This window comes from Arvicanthis niloticus, chromosome 15 (assembly GCF_011762505.2).
Source record: "Arvicanthis niloticus isolate mArvNil1 chromosome 15, mArvNil1.pat.X, whole genome shotgun sequence".
NCBI lineage: Eukaryota > Metazoa > Chordata > Mammalia > Rodentia > Muridae > Arvicanthis > Arvicanthis niloticus.
The window spans coordinates 20750327-20777207 of NC_047672.1; the positions used below are offsets into that span (position 1 = coordinate 20750327).

Below are 26881 nucleotides of genomic sequence, written 5' to 3' on the forward strand. Positions count from 1 at the left end.
TGAGAAGAAAACACTCAGAGAAGTGCCAAATTTATTAGAGTGAGAGAATGCCACCCTCACATTGCCACCAAGAAACAAGGGCTGCAGGGGCACATGCACTGAGGACAATCTCAGATTGGAAGATATTCTAGAGGTCACCAGGTTCACCTTCCCACCTGATGTGCCGATCCCAATTAAACACCTCCCTCCAGTGAGTGGGCTGATGTCTATATGGTAACATATGTCCACAACCTTACATCCAGCCAGCTCTGAATCTGCACTGTAGTAGCGGATGATGTACAAGTACCATCTGGTCGCAGAAGTACAGCACCTAGGCTCAGGCCCCACAGTCCCTTTTCCTACGAAGAAAGGATCCCAGAATCCAGTGTGCAGTCCTCAATATTCCCTACCAAGCACAAATGCAAACAAGTACTGGTGTAAGGGACTAAGCTCCTCCTTGGGCTTTCAGAAGGCCAAGTTCCCAGTCCCCAGAAGGCTTCTGCAGCAGGTTTCTAGGACTAGCCATCTCCAGGAATGCTTGTTCATGATCTCAGAAGACTCCTAGCTAAGAACACTTAGACTTGCTGTTCTACCAGTTGTAGTTTGGCAGTCTTGACTCGATGGGCTTCCTTGAGGTTCTGAGCACGGACGTCTGGGTTTGAAATGAACACTACCTGTTGGACAGGAAACCAGCCTTGCTCCCCATCTGAGAGTCTTACACCCTCCAGCCAGCCTGCAGTAAACAGTAAGAGGAGAGAAGAGTTAGATGATAAGGGTTCATGCTAACTTCTTGGACCTCTTTGATGAAAGTTAATTTACATCCTGAGACTGAATGGACCAGGATCCTCCACCATGAAAAGCCCAGCCATGCATGGTATGGAATGGCTGCCCTAGTATGGATGTCTATGGTCTTCTTCCCTGCTATCAGTTGAATTTTGCCCATCAAAGTATTTATTTATAACCTAATACCCTGTTAACTGGAAATCTGTTCTTACTGGTGTGGTGGTTTGAATAAAAATGGCCCCCATAATTCCATAGGAAGTGACACGATTAGGAAGTGTGGCCTTGTTGGAAGAAGTGTGCTTTGAGGTCTCAGAAGCTCAAGCGAGGCCTCATGTGGCATTCACTTCTGCTGCTTATGGATCAAGATGTAGAACTCGCAGCTCCTTCTCCAGCACAATGGCTGTCTGTGTGCCACCGTGTTTCCTGCTATGATGATAATTGACTAAAACTCTGGAACAGTAAGTCATCCCCAATTAAATGCTTTCCTTTAATAAGAGTTGTCTTGGTTATGGTTGTCTCTTCACTGCAATGAAACTTGGGAACAAAACTGCTCCAAATACGATTAATAAAGTTATATTGAGGCCACCCTGGAGTCCATCAATCAGTCAGAATTGGTCTCTTTACAGAAGGGGTAATTTAGATGCACATAGAAGGAAGAGAGTCACAGGATATGTATGCAGAGATTAGAACTATGCAGCCATTTTGAAGCCTGTGAGATTGGGACAAGGTAAAGACTCTTCCTAGAACCTTCAGAAGAGCCAGTTGACACTTGGGACTTCTCAAGCCCACAACCTTGAGAGAATAAATTACTGTTGTTACCATCCGCTAAGCTATACTCTGTTACGGCAGCCTTAGAAAGCTGGCCCACCTCCAGCTCAGGGATCTTCCCTCTTACCATCACTGCTTTGCTGAGTCACCATCACCACATCCGCCTTCTCTAGTGCCAACTCATCATTCTCTCGGGGCTTGTAGGCGCGGTGGCACTGAACTTGTGGGGAGTCTTCAGAAGAGGAGAGTGAAGGTTAGGAGCAGTGTAGGCCACACGTGAGGAATTGTGAGGAAAGTGTGGCAGAACTTGAGGTAGAGACAAGTGTGGGATCATATATATATAAAAGAAGCCATTGGCCCACACTTTTAACCCCAACACTTAGGAGGTAGATGCAAGGAAATCTTTGTGAGTTCTACACAAGCCTGCTCTACACAAGTAAGGTCAGCCAGGGCCACATAGTGGGACCTTGTCTAAAAATACAAACAAATACAAACAAAAACGACAACAAAAAATAAAACAACAAACAAAAGCCCACAAAATAAAAGCTAGAAATCAAATAACAACAACAAAAAGAGGTGTTTGGGACAATCTTTATCTCCCAGGGATCAAACAAGTCAGTAAAGAAACATAAGGATCAGTATGGGATCTAAGTTTTACAAGTTCTACTTCTCTAGGGAAGATGCCTGGAAAATATCATGTGACCACATTTAATTAATCATCATGACAAATACTTGAAGTTCCATCTTCCTTCTGAAATGTTCCCTGATCCTTCTGTCTTTAATGGAATTTGAATTCCTTAGAACTGACTACTGAAGGGGAACCAGGTATCACTTATCTAACTGTTCTATGCACATGTTTTACTTTGCTAGTCCAAAGCACAGAGTGTGTTCTAAAGAGGGCAATAGGTAGTATGTTCTGAGCCAAATACAAGTGACCATGACCTGGAAGCACAGACTCGTGTTGCCATGAATGACACATTCCACTGTGGAAAAGGTTACTTCTATGGTCAGAGAACAAAAGCAAGGCATGAATAATATAACTGACAATACACTGGTGAGGCCCCTGGGTAGGCAGATTATAGCAGAAAGGAAACATCTCTCCTATAGGTTGGAGACATTATCTTAACAGACTTAGCTTTAGGGCTGGTGAAGCTAATTGTCTACTAAGATTATCAATAAATACATCCACAAGTTTTACATAATGGTCACAAGACTTTCAGGCCAGATAGTGGCTGGTAATAAAGGCTACTAATGGGACCAAAGATGGCAGATGATAATCTTGGCTCTTGATCTGTGACATTGCATCTTCACAATCAGAAATTTCAACTGGTCTCCAGTATCTTCAGCATAGAACTAACAACTTAATTCACAGCTTTCCCAATAAGATTCAAAATTGAAGTCTATGAATCTTGCATCACTTTCTTTCTTGTACCAGATAAAGGATCCCATGCCTTTAAAAATAGCCTTCTACCATTAAACTTTATGGATGGCTTACGTGCTCTCCCTCCCTTATGGTCTCAGTTTCCTCATCTGTAATTGATCAAGATGATCAGTGACCAAAATGATACATGAGGAAATTCTACAAGCTCTCTTAAGAGCTGGGCAGCATGTCCATGGATTGTAATTAATTCCAGATAACAAAGTTCAGAATCCACCTATTCTAGAAGCAATTTATCTGATGGATTTGTCTTTACACTTTACTTCCGTGTGCTGATTTTGCAGAGAATAAGTGGAATGAATAAGCTAATTGTCTACTAAGATTATCAATAAATACATTATTAGCAGTGCACTTCTTTTTTCTAACGCTCGTCTTCCATGCACAGAAGTGAAGCAGTTCCCTGCTACCCTCTCTACCACCACAAATGAAGCTAACAAATGAACTGCACAGCACTTAAGCAGCGGAGTCTCCTAGATCCCTTTCCAAGGTTCATTACACTCTTTTGTTCTTGTTTCCCACAAAAGCCCAGTGTTCCTCTGATACCCTCTGGGCTCTGGCTATTCCTGTGTGCTCTGGGTAGGCAGACTTAGCTGTCCGGGCCAAATCTGTGTAGCTCTTTTGCCATCCCCATTACAGCCACAGTACCTCCCCTTGTTTCCCTCTTACATCTTCAATTGGTAAAATTAAGTCAAAATCACAGCAGATAAGACTTAAAGGAATATATATTTTATAAAGAACAAACATTTGCCTAGGCAGTGAATGTTCAAGGAAAGGTACTGCCACAGGACGGTTGTTAACAACCAGAGTGTTTAAGCTCTACCTCCAGCAATCTACCATGAAATTCTAAGGAAAAACAATAAATAGAAGGCTTTTAGAGTTACCACACAGCACACTACCCTTCATCCAAAGGAGACTACAGATAGACACTGCCGTGTTCTCTGTTATATGCTTACTCACCGTAACACTCAAGCAGGTCCAACTCCTCTCTGGGCATGGCCAAGGCTGAGATCCACCGAAGCTTTTCACTTCTGAAAAAACAAAGGAAAGTCTTAGCCTCAGTTACAGTCTACGGGCACACAGGCTGAGGGGCAATGGTGGGGGAGGCACAGGGCTACAGGAAGAACTTGTCTAATCTATTGACCCCTAAAAGGTAGTGGGATCCTGCCTTGCTGGAAACACAGTGTGATCTTGCACTGTACATTAGTGGACCCAGTTTAGCCTTCGTTTCTCCCTCCAGGCATATCTTGGAGAGTCATAAGGCAAACTGTCAGTCATACACATGAACAGTTTCCAGTCTGGAAATCATACCAAACAAATCACTCATCTGTTTAGACATGACAACTTCGCATGGCTCTTGATTGTCACTTACCTCCCTTCAATCAAATATCTAAGTTGAAAATTACTATTTAATACTAATTAAGCCAAGTCATTGCTGTTGTATAATGTAATCGTAGCCTATATTATCTTCTGCTGTTCTTTTCTATATTATCCCAGTGTTCTTTGGTTATTGAGAATCATACGTTCACTTTTCCAAAAGAATACTACCCAAATATCTATAAAAGAACACAAATCTACTTCTGGTTATTTGTCTTGGGTGAAATCCAGAATATAAACCCATGCACACTACCTTCTCTGTTCCATGAGTAAAGATAGAAACTATTGATCCCACTTGAAATGGCTTCCAAAATCAATCTGAAAAGCATCCGTATCACAGATTGTGGGGCCTTAAGCCACAGATGTGTTTAATAATCTTACAGACAAGCTCTTCCTGTGTCTCTCATAGCACCAGGAAAGCTACTCAGTGTTCTTTAGTAGCTATACTGTGTGCCAGATTCTACAGTATTTTCACCTCTCAAAATTTGTATTTATATGTGGATTTGTTATTATCATCAGAAAGATTACAACTCATATTTCTTAACACTATAGATTTCTGCTCAATAGAGGATGAAGCTGGGAGACAGAAGAAAAGCAGATAGCATACAATATGTTTTTATTAACATAAGTGCCCACCAGCCTTGGCGCTGGGTTGAACAGGTGAGCTGATCACTCACAAACACAGTAATCCAATTCTCGGCTCATTCCATGCCAACTCAGCTCCCTTACAGCGCAAAGACCTTGTGCTTTTCGAGTACAAGCTATAAAGCAGATGTTCAACTGTGGTGGCAACTTCCCAGCTTCACCCCACACTGACTCTTCTTCAACTTATCACTTAGCTCTAGGTCCTTGTTTCTATGAATGACCCCAGAAGTGCTGAGTCGTGGTCTGCATGTTTCTGTGCAAGCACACCCACCCCCAACTCCTGTGCCCAGCCCCGTCTCACTGAGTCTCAGTGCGGAAGAGGAATTCAGCTTGGGTGCCTTGTGCATTGTGCAGGAGAAAGAGACGGAAGAGGTTTTTGTGAGGTCCATCCAGCTTCATTTCACACTTCTCCCCTCGGATGGAGGAGAACTGAGCATGATCAAATACCAGGAACCGACTGCCCCTGCAAGATAGAAACCTGTTAAGTCTGAGTCGATAGTTTTGGTACTTTATCCACCCTCACCCTCTAGTCTTGGATTGAAACTTCCTGCCCTTGCTTCTACAGACTATATTCATATAAAAGTCGTATGAGGGCTTCAACTTGCTCTGAATAGAATAACCTCAATGTCTCAACCAACTATTTACTGCAGGAGTGATATTCACTACTTAGAGGAGTTAAAGAGATAAGAACCAGTATTAACTTTATGAGGTCCTAATGACCAGGGTTTCAGCTCTGAAATTAGCCAAATAGCTGTATTGGCTATTATGCTGGGCACAACCCAAAGAAGCCACAAATAAACTTATTTGAAAAGACAATATTTTCTTAGTTTACTGTAGTCTACTCATGTCTATAACATAGGACAGGTGTGGTAACACTATTCCCACTTCTGTTCTCTAAGCTGACTCATGACTCAGACTGTGAGTTGTCTAACTGAAAAGGGATTCCTTGGCAGCAGGTCATTTGGTGTCCCTCTGGTCCTATCCCATTCTTTTGTATGCCCTGGCCTCCCATTCCAGCGACTGACTCTCGGGGCCGAGACAGCAACAGACAGTCATTGAAGAGATGTAGGTGAACTGGACGAGTGGTCAGTTTCCTTTTCAGCCCTGGGGAGACACTGAACTCAAGGGCCGTCAGCTCCCCACTCTTCACCAGCCATCGAGATTGTGAAATAAGTGGGAAAATCTACAGAGCAGGAAGAGAGAAGGGGCAGGTCATGAGCTTCCTATCAGTCCTGCCCAACCTTCTGATCACCAATCCCAGATGCTCCCCCTTGCTCTAAAGCAATGGTTCTCAACCTTCCTAATGCTGCAACCCTTTAATACAGTTCCTTATGTTGTGATGACCCCCTCAACCATAAAATTACTTCGTTGCTACTTCATAACTGTTTACTGTTTGAATCTTACTGTTATGAATCATAGTGTAAACATCTGATATGCAGAATATCTTCTATACAACTTCCCAAGGGGATTGTGATCCATAGGTTGAGAACCACTGCAAACCAAGCCATCCAGATTGTTTCTCTTGGAACCCCCTAACTACACTGTACTCATATGGATAGATCCTCAAAGGGAGGTGACTCTGATCTAATAAGAGATGATGTGGGAGCAGAACACGCAGAGCATGTCAATGAACAGTCAGGGCACAACGCAGCATCATGAAAGCCAAAGCTCAGGGGCAGTTCTGTTATCTGCTCTCTCCTTAATGATGGTCAGAGCCAAGACAGACAGAATCAGAATTGGGCTGGAGTTGAGGATAAGGATTTTAGGTGGGGTCTGCCTAGAGCTGGGGCCTGGTAAAGAGCTCCTGGAAAACCTAGAGAAGGACTTCTGTTCTCTTTTAGGGAAGTAATGGTGTGATCTGTAATGCACTGCAGTTTCAGTGTTGAACATCAATTTCACGTTTGTTTGGACAAGAGATTTTAAAGTTTATGGCATGTTGCTTTGGTTAGGGTGAAGGTGATCTGATAAAATAAGTGAGTCAAGCATTCCTCACCCCTAAATTCTTATATATCCTTATTCTGGGAAACTGCTCTCCATTTGTTGACTGCTCCTCCTCCTTCTCCAGTAATTACTGCCCCTCCCTCTTTTCTGATTATCCTGACCATTTCCTTATGCACATACACACAGATATATCTATAGATCTGCATCCTCTACTTTTATACCAATATGTAATAAAATCCACATATAATTCTATGCCTCCACCTATCAACATGTCTTGTAGAATGAAGTGATCATTTGCACATTCCAGAAATGGACAGAAGGAGAGGTAGAACCGCTGGAGGCTGGATGACTGTGCTAAAGGATGGTCTGTACGACATGCTAAAGAGATGCATAGGCAGAGGTGTGCGGGCGGGACAGCTCACTTTGCACTCAAACTCAATCTTCTGGCTCAGGTAGATGAGCTCCTCTGTCCGCCGCATTCTCTGCACATTGCTGTTGCAGTCTCGGATCAGCTGTCAATGGAGCAGGGAAAAGGAAGGGGGAGATTATTGTGTTAGGGTTTTGCCCTTTAAGTCCCCTTAAAGGCCACCTGGAGGGATGCCTGAGAAGCTCAGTCTTTTCTACCAGGCTGGAATTGTGTAAAGCAGCATCCAAGTCATGTGCTGGGATGATGGAATACTTTACATGACCTGAGAGAATATACTGGGATGAGGGACTGTGGTATCAAAAACATAGTTGCTAGATATGGACTGTGAAGAAAGAAGGTTGGTAGATGCCAGAAGGTGGCTGAGCTCTCCCATTAGGATGGTCCCACCTCCCTCTCTCTTTTCAGTCATGAGTACTGGGGGAAGAGGGAAGAGGGAAGACTTAGCCCTGAATGGTTACAGATCCCTTACAGGTCATTTGATATGATGGCTACCTACCTTCTCTAGGGCATGGTGTGCCTTTGTGGCCTCTGCCTCTTCTGAGGAGCCAGGCTGGGTTCTCTTTAGAATGTTCTGTGGAACAAATAGTGGACAAGAACCAGATGGGAGGAAGGACAAGTCAGGGACATGGTTCCAAAAGCAACGTTTATTTCTGAGAAAGAAAGATGTGGACAGGTGGGAAACTGTTCACATCCTCCACATGATGTGGAAACTTCACAAATGAATGGATGACCTTTTGCCTCCAAACTTTCCACGGTCATGTCTTTGAGTCAAGGGAATTGAACCAAAAAAGTATCTGTCATACCTGAAGCAGCAGCTTGAGACGTGTGATGCGTTGGAAGGGCAGTATCAGAAAGGACTTGAGAGACAGGCGTTGGCAGATGGGGTCACTCTCCAGCTTCTCCAAGACCTCTCGGAAACTGCTGTTGCTATTCCTGTATGAGTAGCAAGCCTCGGGTGAGAAGGGAGACAGGGAGTATAGGGGGCTCAGTGAAGGGGTGGGAAATGGGAGCTAGTGGATCTGGGATCAGGAAAGAATGGGAAGAGTCCACATACAGGGTCAGATATGATGGCAGAGAGGATCTGATGTGGGGAATGGGCTGAGACTTCAGATGACATAGTGGGCACAAGAACATATACTCATGGGACAGGGCTCTGGGCTGGGGATTGAGTCAAGGTCACTGCAATGTCCACTAAGACAATGGAGAGGGATCATTCATACATTAGACTTTGGAAGGTGCGTTCCTGATAGGTCTGGTTGGTGACATAAGGCAGGTAGACTCGGTGGAAGTCTGTGGCATGATTCAAGACAACATCACACACTTGGAAGGAGAAGATGTTGTTCTCAAAGTTTTCTTCTAGGTCTGAAAGGAACCTGTGTAGTATTTAAACAGTCTCATGAGCTCCTGGGCCCTCAGCCCAGCATCTGTCTCAGTCCTGTGTATTCTGAGCATGCAACTAATTCCATGAATCACTAACTTCTCCTGACTTTCCTTAGCTCTGTGCCCTTGCTATGCAGTACCATCCTCCCCTAGCTTCTTACTAGTTTATTTCTGATGTAACTTAAATAGAATTCTACCATTCTATTTGTTTTTCTTCTTTTCTTCTGGCTTGCCAATCTTTCAATGATTCCTATAGCTTGTGTCCACTGCAGTACACACCCAGAATGTAGGCAAAAATCTCAAGCCAGGAAGTACTTCTCACTCATCTATATTAATATACCTGTGACCTTCCACACTCCCTCCACTTCTTAGTTCTTCCTATCCCCCTTCCTACACCTGAAGTAATCATGGAGGGAGCACAGGCTCACTTTTATCTAGAGACTCTGACAAAGAGAAGTTTTCTAAGTGGGACAAAAGCAGCTGAAACCTCAATGGCTAAGCTTAGCAGGGTTGATAGAAGGGAGTTTGGAAGAAGTCTCACGTGGTGCTGACATCTCGTACATCCTGCAAACGAGAGAAGAGCCATTGATGATCCTGGTTGGACAGGGTGGCCCGCAGCTGGGCTGAATGTTGGAAATGATCCACGGCGATGTTTAGACTGCGCAGGTAAGATGCCTCTGACACAATCAGCTCAAACTTGGCCTAGAAGATTGAAAAAGGGGAAGATTAATGAGTACTTTTATGAGCTGTCTGGTAGATGGAAGTCGCTGAACAACATTTTAAGGTTGAGCACTGAATTAGCTACATCTTTTCATCAGTTATAGTAATAAAACTTACTAGGAGGGGCCCAAGAAGTATTTGAGTACACCAGATTCAACTGAGGGACTGAATAACATGAACAGAGCCATTATGTTCTCAAGAAACTTAAAGACATACTCATACCCATATACAAATAACTGTGCTATCAGAGATATCTTAATTTACCACATGATAGTAAAAATTTTACCGACAAATAGACTGTGATAGACCTCATAATAAGGTGGTTAATATTTTAAACACAATGAAGTTCACTTTTAGAAAAGAAACAAATAAGTTTAGCATTTGTAGAACTTTCATTTTAAAGAAAAGAAAAAACGAAAATGAAGTCGGAGGGATAAGTAGGAATGAGGCATGAGGCCTAGTGAGCCATGTGAATGATGCAACCTAAGCTTCTAGAGCTGTGAAAAGGGAAAAAGGTTCAGGAATTAGCTGAGTCGATTTTTGGGTTTGTATTTTTTTTTTTTTTTTTTTTTTTTTTTTTTTTTTTTAAATAAGAACACCTTTTAGCAATGTGTGGAAAAGGCCAGAAGAGGTAAGAGCCATGCTGAGAGAAATTGGGTAACATGGCTAGATGGGAGATGAAGGGCTGTCACTCACAGGCATGTGGAAAAGAGGACTACACTAGTCATCACACGTTGCTTATTTGCTAGAAGTGCGGTGAGAGGAGGAGGAGCCAAAGCCAACACCCTGCTTTGATTAGGCAACGGCTAGATGAGGGAATCATGGACTAAGCCAGAGAGCTCTGAGTCAGGGAGAGAGGAAGGTGACAGGCTCAATTTGATGTCTGAGGAGAGATGGGAATAAAAAAAAGCAGGACATGTCAGAGAAGATGCTACAGTTACAGTTTAAAAGGGAAAACGAAGACTTGTGACTGTGCATGAAGGCTCCAGGAGGGGGCGCAATGACTCATAGACATGACCAGTGGACTCCTTTTCCTTCTCTTCATGGTGACTCAGGCCACTTGGAAAAACAGAGAGAAAAATAGACATCCCCTCTGATCACTAAAATACCCAACCATACAGTTGAATTTTCTATACAACCCCAAACCATGATACTGCAGGCTTGTTCTCAACATAACCATCAAAGACTACATGGCTTAAAGTGGCTCATTTAACCTTCTGAAACTTAGGATTTTTGTTGTTATTGTTTTATATAGATAGAATGAGCACCCGAACACCACAAACACACTTCAGAAAACACGATTTTCAAAAGGAATAAAGTCTGTGAAGGAACTCTGTAGATTCCCAAAGTGTTATTTTATGAAATGAATATGTGTATATAAGGTGGTGATACAGAGGTCTGTCTTCTTGCAAAGTCCAGAAGGATCAGGATTAAAATCAGAACCTTTGTGACTTCCTAGCTTACTGAAGATTTAGAGAGTTCATTTCATCTTCCCATTATTTGATCAATAAACACAGGGCAGGTTAGTGATTTTCTAAACACCCGTATTTTAAAACTTGCAGTTAAATTATATAGCTTATCCAAGACTATCCCACTAAGCCCAGGCCTACATCATCTAAATTCAAATGTCAATATTACCGGACTGACTGTTCTGTAGTAACCATTCATCTTTCTTGTTCTCTCCGTATCTCTTTGTATCTGTTTTACAAATGGCTTAGAGACAGCAAGTGATTTGGCCGAAGTCAAGCAACATATATCAACAAAGGCACTGTGTCTCTATCACCGTTATATCCAATTCCTTAGGTATTACTCTATCCCACTGGGCCTTATTTTCTCCCTGAGAAAAGTTCTACCTCTTCTTTCAGACAAATCCGAAAGGAGAATCTGCCCATGAAAAACTTACTAATGCTCTCTGCTTAGAACCAAACAAGCAGTGTCTCCTGAAGTCTTAATCCTGGGGGTGATGACCAAGCAGGGATAGATTAAAGCCTAAGTGCCATCAAAAAAATCAAAGGACAACTTCCAGTTGTCCTCTTCAAAGGAGCCAACACAAAAGAATATATGGCTTGTCTGAACCACTGGTAGACGCCGAGAGGAGATTATCATTCATGAAGTTACTCTCACACCCTCTCAACAGATTCCGAGGTATGGTCACTCTGGATGAGTCCAAGCCAGTACAGGAAAGAGTAGATGACACATGCATGAGTGAGGGAAGAAGGGACTATGCTGAGCACCTCATATTCTTTAGTGTGGCAGTGAGCAGTCACTACATATACAGGTGAGTTAGGGTGAGGACAAGCTGTCCCTTTGTGGCAGAGGTGAGGCAGAGATTAAACCATTAGTGAACATGTGTGCCCCCCCCCCCCTTTCCATTGCCCTGCCTTGGTGGTACCTCTTGAAGTTTTTGATCCTCATGGGTCATGGAGAGCAGCACTGTGCTATTGCGCACCACAGGGATTTCCTGCCAGAGGGAGCCACTGGAGGCCATGGAGAGGCGCTGTAAGTAGGAGTCTGAAGAGACCAGTGCCTTTCGACGATGCCGTGGGGAAGAGATGCCAGGTGGCTCAGCCAGGCTGTCTAGCCGCTGCTGACTCTGAATCTCCTTGTTCAGAACAACATCACTGTACTCCTGATAAAGTAGCTGGGCTGTGGGTGAGGATGAATGGGAAAAGGAGAAAATCCTGAGAAACTCACTGCCAGAAACTGCCATCTACGGCAGAACTCTGGCAACCCTTTCTCTGGACACCACCATTCAATTGCTGGCAGTCATGAGTCCCTGTCCCATTTTAAGCAAAAAGCACACACAAGCCTATAGATTTGTTTTAAAGTACTCACAGGAGATGATGAGCTTGGAGCAACGTCTTGAAAAACCTCCCATTCCCTCCTTTGGTTTCTTCTCCCTGTGGAGTAGGCAGGCTTTGAGGTACTTACTGACTGTGAGACAGCAGACGCCTGAGTGACTTTAGATTTAAAAATCTCTAACCTTCCATATACATGCTGGGATGTCAGGACTGAAGGAAACTTGCTTCAGCCTGTTTCCATCATGGGTCCTTCCATTCAACCCTTCTCCCTTATCTCATAGTCCAGGAGGGATCCTGAGGACTTGGGGAGAACTTATAAATGCAGTGGGGCATCTCAAACAATGACCCTACTTTGTAACTCAGGGGTCTTTTGAATAGAATGTGGAAGGAGACTGCTTTATAGCCATAAGCCTTGGGAAGATGACAGGGGACTCAGACACAGCAGGCAGAACTGGGTAGGTACAAACACCTTCCTTCCCCTCAATCCTGATGCCTCTTTCTTTCTCTCCTTACTTTTTAGACATAGAAGCACCAGCAATTCTGGGTCCCAGGATCATTCTCCACTGAATTCTTACTAAGAAGATGTTGGTATCATAAATGAAGACAGTACAGTTGAGTTAGTGAGGAGACAGGGCAACTCACCGAAAAACAACAGAATCTGAAGAGCCAGGAAGTCTTCCCACAGCTGGAGTTCGTAAATCTGAAACATGAAATGGGTGGCACAACAGGGACATTTAGAGTAGGTGACAGGATGAGCAGGAGCCACAGCTAAGCAAAGACAGACAATTGGAATCAGGAAGAGAAGACAATATTAAAGGTATTCTAAAGCCCAGTACCCACCGTGTCCCTGGCCCTCATGTCAGGATAGGAATTACAGAAGATAGATTAGCGATGCCTCCAGCCTTCATGCAAGATAGGAAATGCACAAAGTAAAGGTACATTAAAATTTTCAAAAGGTATAGCAGTGGAGGGAATCTGGCAACTTCAAGAAGAGGTGGGCTTCAGAGGAAGTGGGAGCTGGAAAAGTAAAAAGGGAAGGGGAACATTCGACGGGATCATGGTGATTCATGAGTTTCTGAGTTGATGTAGGTGATACAGGTGAATGAAGCTGCAGAGAGAGCAGCAGACACCCTGCAGAGGGAAGACATAGAATAAAAAGCTTTGTCTAACATAAATGGTAATATAATCTCTGCTCCATACTTACCTGAAGCGCTCTCAGGCAAAATTGAAGGTCTGCGCAGGCCTTGCCGGTTCCATCCCTTTTGCTTATTGGATACCTGGCCCAGAACAACCTGATCACTGCTACTCTCTGATGTCCTTGCTGGGTCCCGTCTGTGGGGCCAGCTGGACGCCTTCTCCAGTTGGGAGTGGATGGGTTTTTCTGACTTCTTTCTTAATGCTAAAGCTGACCTCCTTGTATTATCAAATTCCTCCTGAGGGGCTGATCTTCTAAATGACCCTCTCACTGGAGGCTCAGACTCTTCAGTGAGCCCTGACTCCTCCTTACTGGTGGGTCTCTGAAGCTCTGGGATCCAAGGAGTAGTAGGAGAAGAGGGACTGAGAAGGTTTGTCATGTTGCTGAAAGCCAGGCCAGAGGACACTTCACTATTACACCTACTGGTGGGAGGCAGAGATTCCATTGATCTGCCTGTGGCTGGGGGCCAGGAGGTCCGTCCAACAGACAGAGTAGAAACTGTCCAGTCTTGACTAGTAGGTCTTGGTTTGGCTTGACCTCCTGAATGTCTAACTCCTCCCTGGACACTCCTGCTTCTCCCCCTGGATTTGGGGGGTAATGGAGGTGGGTCAGAAGGATCTATGATAGGGACTGGGGGTAGAGGCCTGTACATTCTTGAGATATTAGAGGAAGAGGCGGAGGACCGGCAGAGCTCAGGCATATCAGGAGTTGGGGGTAATGGTTTATTGTATCTCAGTCTGGAGGGGATGGAGGTCTGTGTATGGTGGGGGCTTTCTGGGGTAGATGGCAGAGGGCGGAGCTGCCTTGCCACAGTGGAGTCAGGAACTAGGGAAAATGGGCCTTTAGAAGATCTATGGACCCCTGAACTTAGGGCCAGCGGAGGAGGATGGCTATGACGCTTCAGTGTAGGGGCTACTGCATGAAGAAGGCCATCTCTCTCCACTAAGTGACTGTAGCTATGTCTCTTCTCTGGGGGAGGAGGGGGCAAAGCTTCAGGTATCGTCATATCCATGGAGACAGTGGGTGGAGAAGAACCATTTGCAGGAGAGCCTATGGCAGAGTCTGAGTTCTGTGGGGAAGCCCATGGCTGACTACCATGAGGGTTGCTGGGTCTCTCTGGATTTGAAGTGAATTCTTCAGAGTCCTGTTTTGAAGCAAAAAAATCAGTAGAGGATTCTGAAAAGACGATCCCATCCCTGCTTCTTCTGTTTCTTCTTGGGATCAGAGAGCCATAGATGGCTGGGTTCGGGGGCCTCTGAGGTAATTCCAAATGAGAGAAAGAGAGTGACATTCCCATAGAGTCTGGAGTCTGCTCTGTCCTATGAGAGCCCGGGAACGAGTTGCTTCGTAGATGTTGGGTGACTCCAGTGTAGCTGCTATGAGGGCTGTGAGGGTTGGCTGTGTCAGAGGTGGCACATGGGTTTCTGGAAGACTTTGCAGGTAGTGGAGGAGTCTTGCATGGCTCACAACAAGGTGGAGTGTCAGCTGAGACAGAGGCTGCTAGGGTCTCCTTCTCAGGAAGGATAACTGAAGAGCTAACAGCTGACAAGGTGGCAGTGCTGGGGGAAACATTGGGAGAAGTGAAAGGAGATAAATCTGGTGTCCCTGAAGAAGCCACAGATGTACTAGCAGAGACAACCTCAGTCTTCTCCCTTAGCCTGGATTCTTCTTGCTGGCTGTTGTGAGTCCTATTATCAAGGGATTCTTGAGGAGCAAAAGAAGCAGCTGGAGAAATGGGTTGGTGAGACCATTCTGATGGCTCCAGTGCAGGAACTTGGGAGGCCAGTTCCTCAGGCACAGGCTCCCGCTGAATCTGTGGAATATCAGCCACAGAGGAAGTGATACCTGGGAACAATGTACCTGGGAAGAGAACCTCAGGAGCTACGGAAGCCATCGGAAGACAAGGCTTGCTGTCCTCTCCTGGTCTGCTCCCTTCCACCGCTGCCTGTCCACTGCTTTCCCTATTCCCTCGCGCCCTGTCACCTGAGTCTACAACTTCCTTCTGGTCCCCTACAGGCATCACTCTTCCTGTTTGATCGTCATCTTCCAGCTTTCTCCTCACATTCTCTGATTTCCCTACTAACCTTTGATTCTCCGCATACTGAGTGGCTACCCTCCTCTCTTCCACCTCCCTTAATTCTTGGTCCTGTCCCTCCTCTTCTGAATCTCTCCGACTCCAAACCCTCCTTTCCCTGTCCTCTTGGCCCCTCTCACTGTAATTCAGACCTTCTAATTCCCCACCAAGCCCCCCACTTTCCCACTGTCCTCCAAGTAGCACATAGTTTGGGATCTGTTCCTGCTTCTGTTCTTCCTCATTGCCAGTCACCCCCTCTTCCACCTCTTCCTGCTCTCCCAGGAGCCCACCAAAACAAATGTCTTCACTCAGAGTTCCTTCCTCCTGAATTTCTACTTCCTCTCCCTCCTGCTCCTCCAGTCCCCGGGCTTCCTGAGGTTGGAGGAAGCCTTCTTGCCCTTGATTTTCTTGTGTGGCCTCCAACTGCAGCTGTTTCCCCTGTCTAAGCAGTTCACTTCCACTGTCCTCAGCCTGGCCAGTCTCATCGGGGTGATTTTTGCAAGGAGGCCAGAATCCTCTAGGGGTTGAGGTGTCTGGGGAGGTTTCTTCCTCTTCTTTCTCTTTGCTTGCTGCCAAAGTCAAAGACATAAGTTCAGGCTGCAATTCTGCCTCCAGTCTGCTGTCTAGGTTGCTGGGTATGTCTAGCCATTCTTCCCGGACAGCACAGGCTAAGAGCTCAGGGGCAGCTATTGTTCTTGACAGTTTGTCTTTAAGGCTCTGGGTTACAGCTTCCTGCTGGTCTGGAGGGTCACAGGCCTCAGTTAAAAGGATTTCCTGGCTTGTCTCCACATCTGAAGATTCTTTTCTGAAGAAAATTGCCATACTATTAGGTGTATGGTCACTCATGTCCCTTAACCCTTTTGACTGGTCCATCAAGGGTCTGTGTCCATCTGTCCACTTAGAGGATGGAACTTGGCCTTCTTGAGCTTCAGGATCCAAGGCAGGGATCTGACTGCTCCTCATGATACCTTCAGAGATAGCTCTAAATTCTTCTACGTCAGAGATGGGTATGGATACTCCATGTTCAGGCTCCTCAGCCTCCATCAGAGCTGAATCCTAAAGAAGAATACAAAAGAAAAGTTTCTAATGCCTCTTCTGCGTCTGTGTACACAGGGAAAGATCAAAAATAAGATGAATGGGAAACTTTTTTGGTTCCATTTAGGATCATTCTAGACAGGTGTACAGTGGCTACAAGTGCTGGCCTTTGTACATGTTCTGTTCAACTTTACTTATTTTTAAATTAAACTGAGCTATATAAATTTTTTAAAATTTATTTTTATTTATACATATCTGTGTGTTCATGCAGTGCCCACAGAATTCAGAAGAGGACGACAGATCCACTGGAACTGGAGTTATATGATTGTGAGCCATTTATGTGGGTGCTAGGGACTGAACCCTGGTCCTCTGCGAGAGAGACAAATGTTCCTAACTGCTAAGTCATCTCTGTAGTTATTAGAAACTTACTTAGCGGGATTGAGGCGATGGTTCAATTGGTAAGTATAATGAAGATTTACCAAAAGAGAATAGAGGATGGTTAGGTTGGCCCGATGTACAAGCATAGGAACCCTAGCATGCCCATAAAAATTCCAGAAATAATCATGTGTGTCTATAACCACAACATGTGTGGGTGTGGTCAGGGACAGGTGGATCTTCAGAGGTTCCTGGTCAGCCAGTCTAGTCAACCAATGAGTACCAGTTCATTAAGAGCTTCTCTCAAAAGATGGAAAGCTTTCTAGAAAAAATTCTGGCATCAATTCTGGCCCTTATAATATACATATATGTGTGTGTGCAACACACACAAACACAAACCACCGACATTTACTTAGGGACCCTTTAAAGTATCAGACAATCAGCAGTGACCAAGACACAGCTGCTGTTTGATCTTGCACCCTTGTGGGAAAAACTGATTATAAACAATTCAATTAGCATTAAAAACCATTGTCAAGGAGTTCCAGGAACTCCCAGTGGTCATTGCCCTTGGAATTCTATTATGCCATTGTCTACTTCTCCCTGTCAACTCTCTGGACTCTCAGGGTGAGTCAGCCTCAAGTAACTACCAGACACGATGGCTGACACACCCTACTCTAACAGCCCAGAGAAGCAGTGTCAGAAGTAGAGCCGTCCTCCTGAGCTGTTGACATAGCACTAAAATAGGTCAAGCTATTACAGCCGATATGCAACAGATGAATTCTTTATACAGATTCTGGATTTTACTCATCTTCCTATTTTTACAGTGTCTAGCAGTGATTTATAGCTAGTGAACAATTTTGTTTTAAACTATAGACAGCTGTTGTAAAACAGCTAGCTAAAATAACACCACTTACTCTAGTCGACATGGCTGCTAAAGCTGGGCCACCTTCATTATGATACTCTCCTCACTAGGCTAACTCCTCTCACTACTCACCACCATTGTGATCTTTCACCCTGTCTCCCCACTGCCCACTTCCAACAGAACACCTCATATTCTACTGTACAAAAAAAAAAAAAAAAAAATCAGCAAACAATGGAAAGATGCCGTTTCAACTTATAAAATTCAAAAGAAGCTTGTGTGCCCACTCTTCCTCTTTCTCATGTTTCATCTCATTCCCTTGTTTTCTCTAGGCCGTGATTATCTCTCTAAACCAGTGGTTCTCAACCTTCCCAAAGCTGTGACCCTTTAAAACACGTCCTCACATTATGGTGACCCCCCAACCACAAAATTATTTTCATTGCTACATCATAACTTTAATTTTGTTATTGTTATGAGTTGTAATATAAATATCTGTATTTTCCAGTGACCTTAGGTGACCCCTGAGATAGGGTCAGTCAACACCCTACAAAGAGGTTGAAACCCAGAGGCTCAGGACCAGTGCTCTAACCTCTTAGTTTGTATCTAAGCATCCCCAGCAGCACACATCTGACTAGCTGAGCGGAGTTCTGCCTATGTGCTGTCTTCAGAGCTTTCCCGCCACCTGCTCCACCAGCGCCAATAGGTGCCATTCTGCCAGGATCCCCTAGGTCACACCTTTGCTGCTTGTCACTATCACTACTCACATCAGAACTTTCCTTGGTAGTTATGCCATTATCCTGTTTTAGTTGATACTTGGGGTTTCTAATTCCTCAAATGGCCTAAACTACGGTTCTATTTCAAGTAATTAAAAAAAAAGTTATAACGCACTTCACTTTTCCCTTGCACTTATAGCATTTCAACTATGTAATTATGTGTTCTGATTTAACCTTAATCTCACCAAAAAAAAAAAAAAAATGGCAAGCAGTGTGAGACATGACTTGTTCAGCTGCCTACGTCTAGCCCAGCATTAGCCCATAGTAAGTGCTCAATAAATATTTTAAACAGAAAAAAATAAATCCCTTGTTTCCCTCCTGGCCAAGATTTTGCATGTTATACTCACATATCTTTATACCTGGAGACAGCCGAGCCCCAAACTCTACACATACAGTGCATTCTCCACACAAAATACCACTTATAGTTTAAATTCCTTGGTATCTTTTAAGATAAATCCCAAAAATTCAGCAAAGATCATACACACTGTACTATCTGGCCTTTGCCTTCCTTTTCCAGCACCTGCCTCTACCCTCAGCTCCCCGCCCCCTCTCTCTCAGCTATGGGCCTTCATATGTGGTATTTCACTGCTAGAATTTGGTCCCAGAGAATTCTCTGCTTCTCCTGAGAAACACATAGAACTTGTTTAGCATTTCCCAGCTGTATCATGATCTCCAAGCTCATGACTTTCTACTGTGTTAACTGTGCAATCCCCACCACCTATGGTTTTATGGTCGCATTTCCCAGCTATCTCGACATCTCTGTGAACGCATATCCTCTACTGTGTTAACTGTGCAGTCCTCGCTACCTTAAGTTTTATGGTTCTTGGGAACAATGGGCAGTTATGAGAGCATTTTTCAGTTCTGCCTTTTTGATTCTTTGCTACTGTTTAAGTCAACTGTGGGAATCATTTAATCTATTCAAATGTCCCTTCCTTATCTATAAGAGATGGGAAAATTGTTTCCTTCACAGTTCTAGTGAAGATTAACTAACATAATACAGAAAGTTCATTGCCATCTTTAAAAGTCATAGAAAGTACAGGTATAGCTCTGAGAGACTAAATATGTGTAGGAAAGAAATAGACTGTAAGACTGCAGAGACATTCCTAGAAACATGAAACTTTGCTCAACTTGCAGACTGCAAACTAAAGCCCACAGACTCCATTTCCTAAGTAAAGGATACATATAAACCTGAAACAGAGATTCCTGATGTGAGTCTATTGTAAGTAGACAGTCATCCAGCCACACAACACAGGAGAGGACACCATGGGCCTGTGGAACATTCAATATACCCAACTGTGCAACTTTCTGCTTTGTTCCAGGTTTAAAGGTAGTTTAAAAGCCACCTGTAAGAATGTCTTTTGTTGTCATGCTGAATTGCTAAGTGTGTGTGATACACACACACACACACACACACACACCAACTTAATCAACCCTTGTAGTCTCTATGCAATAAAATCTGACATAACCAAACAAGCAGGTCCCTAGGCACCTTGGAGATGTGGTCTGTGACAAGTTCCTGGTCACCTCACAGATGCAGATATTATCTATATAGGGCAAGTACATGTAATTAACATAAATGCACCTGTATTGAAGGACTTTTACATCCTTTTCCAGTTAACTAGCAGTATGTGATTTACTCTATCTAGCCCTTAAATATAAAATGTACACATGATACATAACGTGACCTTATTCTCTCAGCCACATGTTAAATACTGTATTTGCTGACTGAAACTTGCTCCTACCTGCCTCAGAAAACTATGTGACAAACCCTGTTATCTCTCCTCACCAGCATCTGTACTGTCTGGATCCCTCTTTCCCAACATCATCATCTCCTTAAAAGAAGGACTTCCTGGATTTATAAATGAGTTTCTGCCATTGCCAGACTTCATCTACATACACTATGTGCTATGTGGGCATTTCCAGTTCTGATCTAGGAACACACTGCATGTCTGTTTATGCAATCTCACAACTATGTTCTTTATCCTTTTAGAAATACAGTAGTCACTGCAAGGTAGTGGCATGCCCCTTTAATCCCAGCAATCAGGAGGCAGAGGCAGGAAGATCTCTAAGTTTGAGGCCAGCCTGGTCTACTGAGTGAGTTCTAGGACAGTCAGGACTACAAAGAGAAACTCTGTCTCAAAAACCCAGAAAGAAAGAAAGAAAGAAAGAAAGAAAGAAAGAAAGAAAGAAAGAAAGAAAGAGAAAAAGAAAGAAAGAAAGAAAGAAAGAGAGAAAGAAAGAAGGAAAGAAAGAAAGAGAGAGAGAGAAAGAAGGAAAGAAAGAAAGAGGGAGGAAAGGAGGAAGAAGAGGGAGAAACAGAGAAAGAAAGCCAGCCACCTACTTGTTTATAACCCAAAGTTAGCACATACCCTTAGTTCTTATACTTAATTCTACCTTAATAACCCAATGCAAACAGGCATGGCCCAGCTAGAATATGAAGGAAGCTAAAGGAAATCTGTAAAACATTCATATAAAGACATTAGAATGGATTTTTTTTTTAAACTACCTATTCTGTTAAGAGTTGAAACATCCTCATATCCCTCTCATCTGGGGTGACTAATCACTATCTATCTGCACACAGGGAGAGACAGGGCACAGTATCACAGGGAACTGGTTTCTCTCCAGACCAGAGACATTTCGCATCTTCAAGACCTCATAGACAAAGATCCAAGTCATCCCATTAACAGAACATTGAGGAACACAGCAAGAGCTCCACAGTCTCACAGAGACCCCACAACCAACACTTTAGCCCTTGTCTATTTCTAATCACAAGCTGTAAAAGAATTTCAAAGATAGCCTTCCTTACCTCTTGGGGTTGCTTCTGCATTTACAATGGCATCTATACTTCTGCCTACAGTAGGAAAACAAACAGCCCACTTTCAATCCAAATGATACCCTCTTCATTTCATCTAGCTCATACGACCACCACACAGATATGTACCTTGATTCGGTGTTTGACTTTACTGCCCTCAACATTCCAAAGACACCAAACTAAGTGTAGTTGACACGGCTGTTATGACTTGTCCAACAAGCCCAGTAAAGAATGGAATAAGCATCTTTCACCTACTGTCTAATGTCTTAGACATCGCAGATTGCCTCAGAGGCCAGATGGTCTTAAATAAGAACACTCTTAAGAGAAGATGCTTATGCCCTCAGGCCCTCCGGTGGCTGTGGGGCCATCCAGTCAGCTAAGGTGTGACTTGTTTATTCTTGGCACACAAATGACATTGTTTCTGTGTACTTTACAGACACTCCAAGTGGTCAGCTTACTCTACACACATGGCAGGTACAGGGTCCTGTTTACAACAGAGGCTGGCTGTCACCCGTTTGTATCTATACCATTCTGTTCGACATCATCTCAGGAGATCCCACGTCTGTCCACACCAGAGTAAGTGACTATTCCAGACACCACAAATGACGTCTTCATGTCTATCCCAAAGACAGACAAGTCTATAACGTGACCACACACAACTTCAGACAAACCACATTATGGGCAACCATACCCTCTAGGGGAAAATGGATATATGAAAACTTTGGCTACATCTTCAATTTCTGTAGTCTTTTGAAAAGAGGTATCCCTTTACATTCCTTCTGACTTCTCCCTCCCAATGCTCACATCTCTCTTTTACCACAAACTTAGAATTTAGACGATGTCCCCTACTCAGCTTCTCCCTTGACCCCTCCATGTTCTTTTAATGTTCATGGTTTCAGTCTCAGACCTGAAGACTGGTTAACAAATGATAACTGTTTTGATAGAGTCAGAAGCTCGAATACCCCAGGTGTAGATAAAGCAGGAAGTCTAGGAAGAGGCCACACTGGGGGCTGTTTCTCTGGGACTTGGTGCTTTTGAAGTAAAGCTGGGAGCACAGTGGGAGAGCAAGGGAGGAAGGAAGCTGAAAGGAAAACCACCCTCTCAAGCCTCCTGTTCGGTGTGCCCTTCCCCCTCAGTCTGACACAGTGCTGGCCAGAGTTCACTGCTAGGCCGACAGGAGGACAAGATTGTCCAGAGAACCCAAGATCCAGGAAAGGGGGAGGGGAGTGAGCCGAGAGGAGGAAAACTTGAAAACTGAGGCTCCAGGATTAGCTCTCCCTGGCGAGTTCTGCTAAAAGGCATTTCTAGAAGATGCCCCGAACTAGGATTCTGAAAACGGGCTCCTGCAGCCGCGATCTAGCTGGCTGTTCCGAACAGCTCTTTTAGAATTCCTAAGAACCTGGTGCCTAGGCCAACAAGAAACTCCCTATATACAGGTAAACGGGGGAGAGGGGACTCGGCGCAAGGATCCCTATTTCAGATTTCAGAGCCTCAGTTAACAGCGGAGAGAGGTGTGTACACAGATTCACACATACGTAGGCACGTAAATGCCGCGAAGATAACGAAGCAAGGCCCAGGCCCGGTTACAAAAAAAAGAGGGAAAAAAAAAGACACTTCCAGGTAAGAAATCGTCTAGAAACTGAATCTGAAGAATTCTTTACTATAGGAGTTCGTTTTCCCCGGGGCCCCGACTTTCAGGGTGGAAAAAAGTTCTGATTATTGGCCCGAGAACATCGCGGGGCAGGGTGCCCATTTCCAAGGCTCAGACCTGGCTGGAAAGCAAACTTTTCCAAGAGGCCATTCCTTCCGGCTCCCTTCCCGTCCCCGACCAGGTACTCAGCCCCTCACTCGGAGCCCGGCCCACTGGCCCAGCCCCCCATTTCCGGAGCCGGCGCCCCGGGACCTGCCTGGGACTGGTCCCCGGGGAGGCCTAGCTCTCTCTTCCTTCCCGCCCCTGCCTTACCTTCACCCGGCGCCACGACCACCCAGAGTCCCGGGCTGAGAAGAGAGGAGAGCACCCACCTGGTCGGAGTCACATGCTGTCCCCGGCCGGCCCGAGAGTCCCCTCCAGGTCCGGGCGCCCGCCGCGGTCCCCAGCCAGGCCAGGCCGCCCCGGCGCCCCACCCGCGGCCCGCCCCTGCCGCCGGACGGGAGGGAGGGACCGGCTTCTCCTAAGGAAGTTTCAGGTGAGGAAACAGGGACACACCTTCCCGGGGGAGGGGCAGCTCCGGGCCGAGCTGGGAAGAGCGAGCTCCGCGGGACTGAGCTGCACCCTCGGCACCCTCAGGCCCTGGCCGTCCAGGGGCAGAACCCCGGCCCGAGTCACCAGGGAGCCGCGTGAGAGAACCGGGCACAGGACTCGCCGGTGTCCCGCGTGGCCCTCGACGCCCCTGCGTGTCTCTTCCTCCGTGGGTCCTCTTTAGGTCTCCAACTGAGGCTCATCGGACCCGGCTGACTTTCTGCCCCTCGAGTTTGTTTGTCTTTGGCTTGTTGATGTTTCCGAACATCTGAGATTTGGGATTGCCAGCGTGTTTCTTTACTGCTCTCTTCCGTGATGTTTGCCATAAGAAAAAGGGTTTCTTTTGCTCAAGTTCTTCTGTCCCTGTCTCTATGCTTCTCTATCGGTCTCTCCCTCTCTACCTGCCTCTCTCCTTCCCTTTTCTCTCTCCCTTTACTGGGTACATGTGGGACATTCTTAGGTCTTTTCTGTAGGTAGCCTCTGTTTGCCTCCATGTTCCTGAGTTCATTTTAAGATCTTATGTCTCAGTTTGTATGATCCTTTCCAGTATTCTGAGAGAGAATACACACACACACACACACACACACACACACACACACACACACACACACACACACACCTTTTACCTACAGACAGAAACTTTAGATGTTCTGTCCATAGACTCCTTTCCCAAACCCAAACCTATCCCTTGCTCTGGGAGGTACCATAGTGATGTGTGTCCAGGAGAATTAACAGGCTCTTTGGCTGTTTTTCTTTCAGGAGTGCTGTGGCCCACAACTCCAATCAGCTTTTGTGGGTAGACTGTCCCCTGATCTCTGTGTCCACCGCTGCTGCATTGACCCTGGCAGAAGAAGCGAAGCAGTTGTTTGGAAGGCCCTGTAAAATAAAACATGACCGAGGGAGAACGAACGGCCTCCTCTCTGATAGTCCCGAAGCAATGCAGTGTTCAAAAAATGCCCTAGTTCCGTCATGCTCTTTTGAAGGATTAAACGTTAAAGAGTTTAGCTAGCTTAGACACACTCTGAGTTGCAATGCAGTATAGAGAAAATAATAAGAAATGCCAAGACTGGGATTCGGCCATATAAGGGCAGGTCAGCATGTTTCATAAACCCAGTAAATAAAGGCCTAAGAACAAGGAGTGAAGCGAATCCGAAAATTAAAGCTGGTCAAAAAGTTCCTTCTAGACTGGGAGAGAAAACGTAAGGAATCAGAAAGTCCTGATCTCTAGTGGGGGGACACACTTGTCAACTTCTGCTCTAGAAGATGCTGGTCTCTGACAGCAATGCTGTCGGGCACAGACAGTGTGGACAGGAAGCTGGGCATTCACAGTGCTGCCCTTGGCTCTCCTTAGTGAAAGCTCACTTTCTGTTTTCTCTTCCTATGGCTCTCACAGCCCGATCTCCTCATGTGTGCTGATTCTGAGCTGCCAGCATTGTTACTCTTTAAGTCTCTACCCTCTTTTCTCTGATCTCCAGCTCCTGGCACTAAACAGGGGAATGTTAGCCTTTCCCATTGGTTGTAAGAGGTAGAAAAGTTGAACTGGTTCCTTAAGCAGTTTGCTTCTCCTTGACCCCGGCCCCATCTTCAGGGTATTCATGAATATAAGACTAGTCTAGCTCTCCTTACCTTGCATAAGTCTCACTATTTATCACTTTCTTTTGGTGCCTGGACTTTGGAGTTAGGGTTGTCATCCTGTCCTGAAATGAAGAGACTTTATTTGGGCTCAAGAATCCTCTAAAACTCTTAGATGTGAGAGAGAATGAAGTACGGGAAGAAGATGAGATGTAAGTTCACACAGATGTAGACTTGAATCCGTGAATTTTACCTCTGTCACTTATTTAACATGGTAATGCGGGGTTGTTAACGTTCTGGTGCTTTACTTCGGTGTTCTAATGCGACCTTTCCTGCTGTCATTAATGTAGCTTGTTACTGGGCTGCTGAGGTGACTCAAGAAGAGATACAGAGAAATCACTTATACAAGCATGCTATGTGGGAAGGTGCTTGTATTAGGGTTCGCTAGAGTTACAGAACGTATGGAATGTCTCTGTATATTAAGGGAATTTATGGTGATGATTTACAGTCTGTGGTCCAACTAACCAAACAATGGGTAGCTGTGGAGGGGAAGTCTCAGAATCTAGTCGTTGTTCAGTCCCACGAGGCTAGTTGTTTAAGCTGGTCTTCTGTAGAAGTAGGTTCCAACAAATGCGTTGGCAGGTAAGTGCAAGCAGTCCAAGAAGAGTGAATATTCCTTCTTCCAATGTCCTTATATAGGCCTCCAGCAGGAGGTGGGGCCCAGATTAAGGTGTGTACCAACACACCTGGATCTGAGACTTGATTTGTCCCAGGCTGACCTTGAACTCAGATTTCTCCTTTTCTCAGTCTCCTGGGATTAAAGGCCAATACTACCTCATCTGGGCCTAAGCTTTTCATGGTCACTGCACCTCGAGATCTCCAGTTCAAGATCCATGTCAGAAACTTGTGTCTTCCAGCCTCAAGATCTGGATCACAGGTGTGCTCTCAAATTCTGGATTGTAGTTCATTCCAGATGTAGTCAAGTTGACAACCAGGAATAGCCACCACAGTGCTAGATATGGGTTATTTTCCTTTTTTAAGAAGACCTGGCTGTTATGCATGTGAAATGAATTTATGATAGCAAGAAAAAATAGGTTCAGATTAAAGTTATTTTTTAAATAAGAGCTATATTTGGTGAGGAAGAATAAACACAGGCTCTGGAGTTTGAGGTCACTTCAATCAGAGAAATTGCTTCTGAAATGCATCTAGGAGTGAGCAGAGGAACAAGGAACTTCCCTCTGCAGTTCTAGATATTAAGACTAAAGTGTTCTGCAGGAAGAGTGCACTAGTCTTAACTCTGCAGCTGCCACTATCTTGAAGACATTCTCCTGGTACCATATTCCCTGTTTCCCCCTTGGGCAACTCTGACTCCTGGCAATCTTAAGCTAGTCCGTTAAATATTGCTCAGACCTTCTTGGCTCTGCTTTGAGCCTGTTTTTGTGTCACACCTTTAAACATTTTAGACTTGACTGTTAGTGCATTTCTTTTCTTAATTTAGGTGACTGTGGTATTGTCATCTCTGTGTTTTAAATCCACCCTGATTGGCCACTATGGTTCTTAGCTGTTCTGTTAACACTTTAATTAACATCCTTTTCTGCATTTTGGTTTCCACGTCTTTGTTTTCTCAGCCTTTTCACACTGGCACTTATTCAACGTTGTGCTATCCAAAGCATATGTATTAATTAATGCCT

The 26881-nt window shown here is 44.8% G+C and overlaps 2 protein-coding genes across 12 annotated transcripts in view; one reads left to right on the forward strand and one right to left on the reverse strand.

The window, feature by feature from the left end:
• Arhgef5 (Rho guanine nucleotide exchange factor 5) lies at positions 1-23528 on the reverse strand. The gene is made up of 15 exons (XM_034519043.2): positions 23402-23528; positions 13461-16581; positions 12899-12956; positions 12291-12355; positions 11848-12101; positions 9277-9437; positions 8576-8728; positions 8159-8288; positions 7852-7926; positions 7351-7440; positions 6013-6170; positions 5289-5450; positions 3926-3996; positions 1658-1762; positions 1-712 (listed from the first exon to the last, which is right to left on the reverse strand). The coding sequence occupies exons 2-15, from the start codon at positions 16567-16569 to the stop codon at positions 555-557; spliced, it is 4749 nt and encodes a 1582-aa protein (XP_034374934.1). The 5' UTR covers positions 16570-16581; positions 23402-23528; the 3' UTR covers positions 1-554.
• LOC143434522 (uncharacterized) overlaps positions 22505-26881 on the forward strand; it is a 37872-nt gene continuing 33495 nt past the window's right edge. For 6 of the 11 annotated variants that reach the window (XR_013104034.1, XR_013104036.1, XR_013104032.1 and 3 more), the window contains exons 1-2: positions 23466-25402; positions 25998-26127. Coding sequence is in view for 1 of the 11 variants with exons in the window: in XM_076913430.1 (XP_076769545.1) it covers positions 26084-26127 (44 nt within the window). In the remaining 10 variants the exon portion in view is untranslated. Of the gene's footprint in view, positions 25403-25997; positions 26128-26881 lie in introns of all 11 variants that reach the window. The other 5 variants (XR_013104041.1, XR_013104038.1, XR_013104040.1 and 2 more) reach the window with 5 other exon arrangements.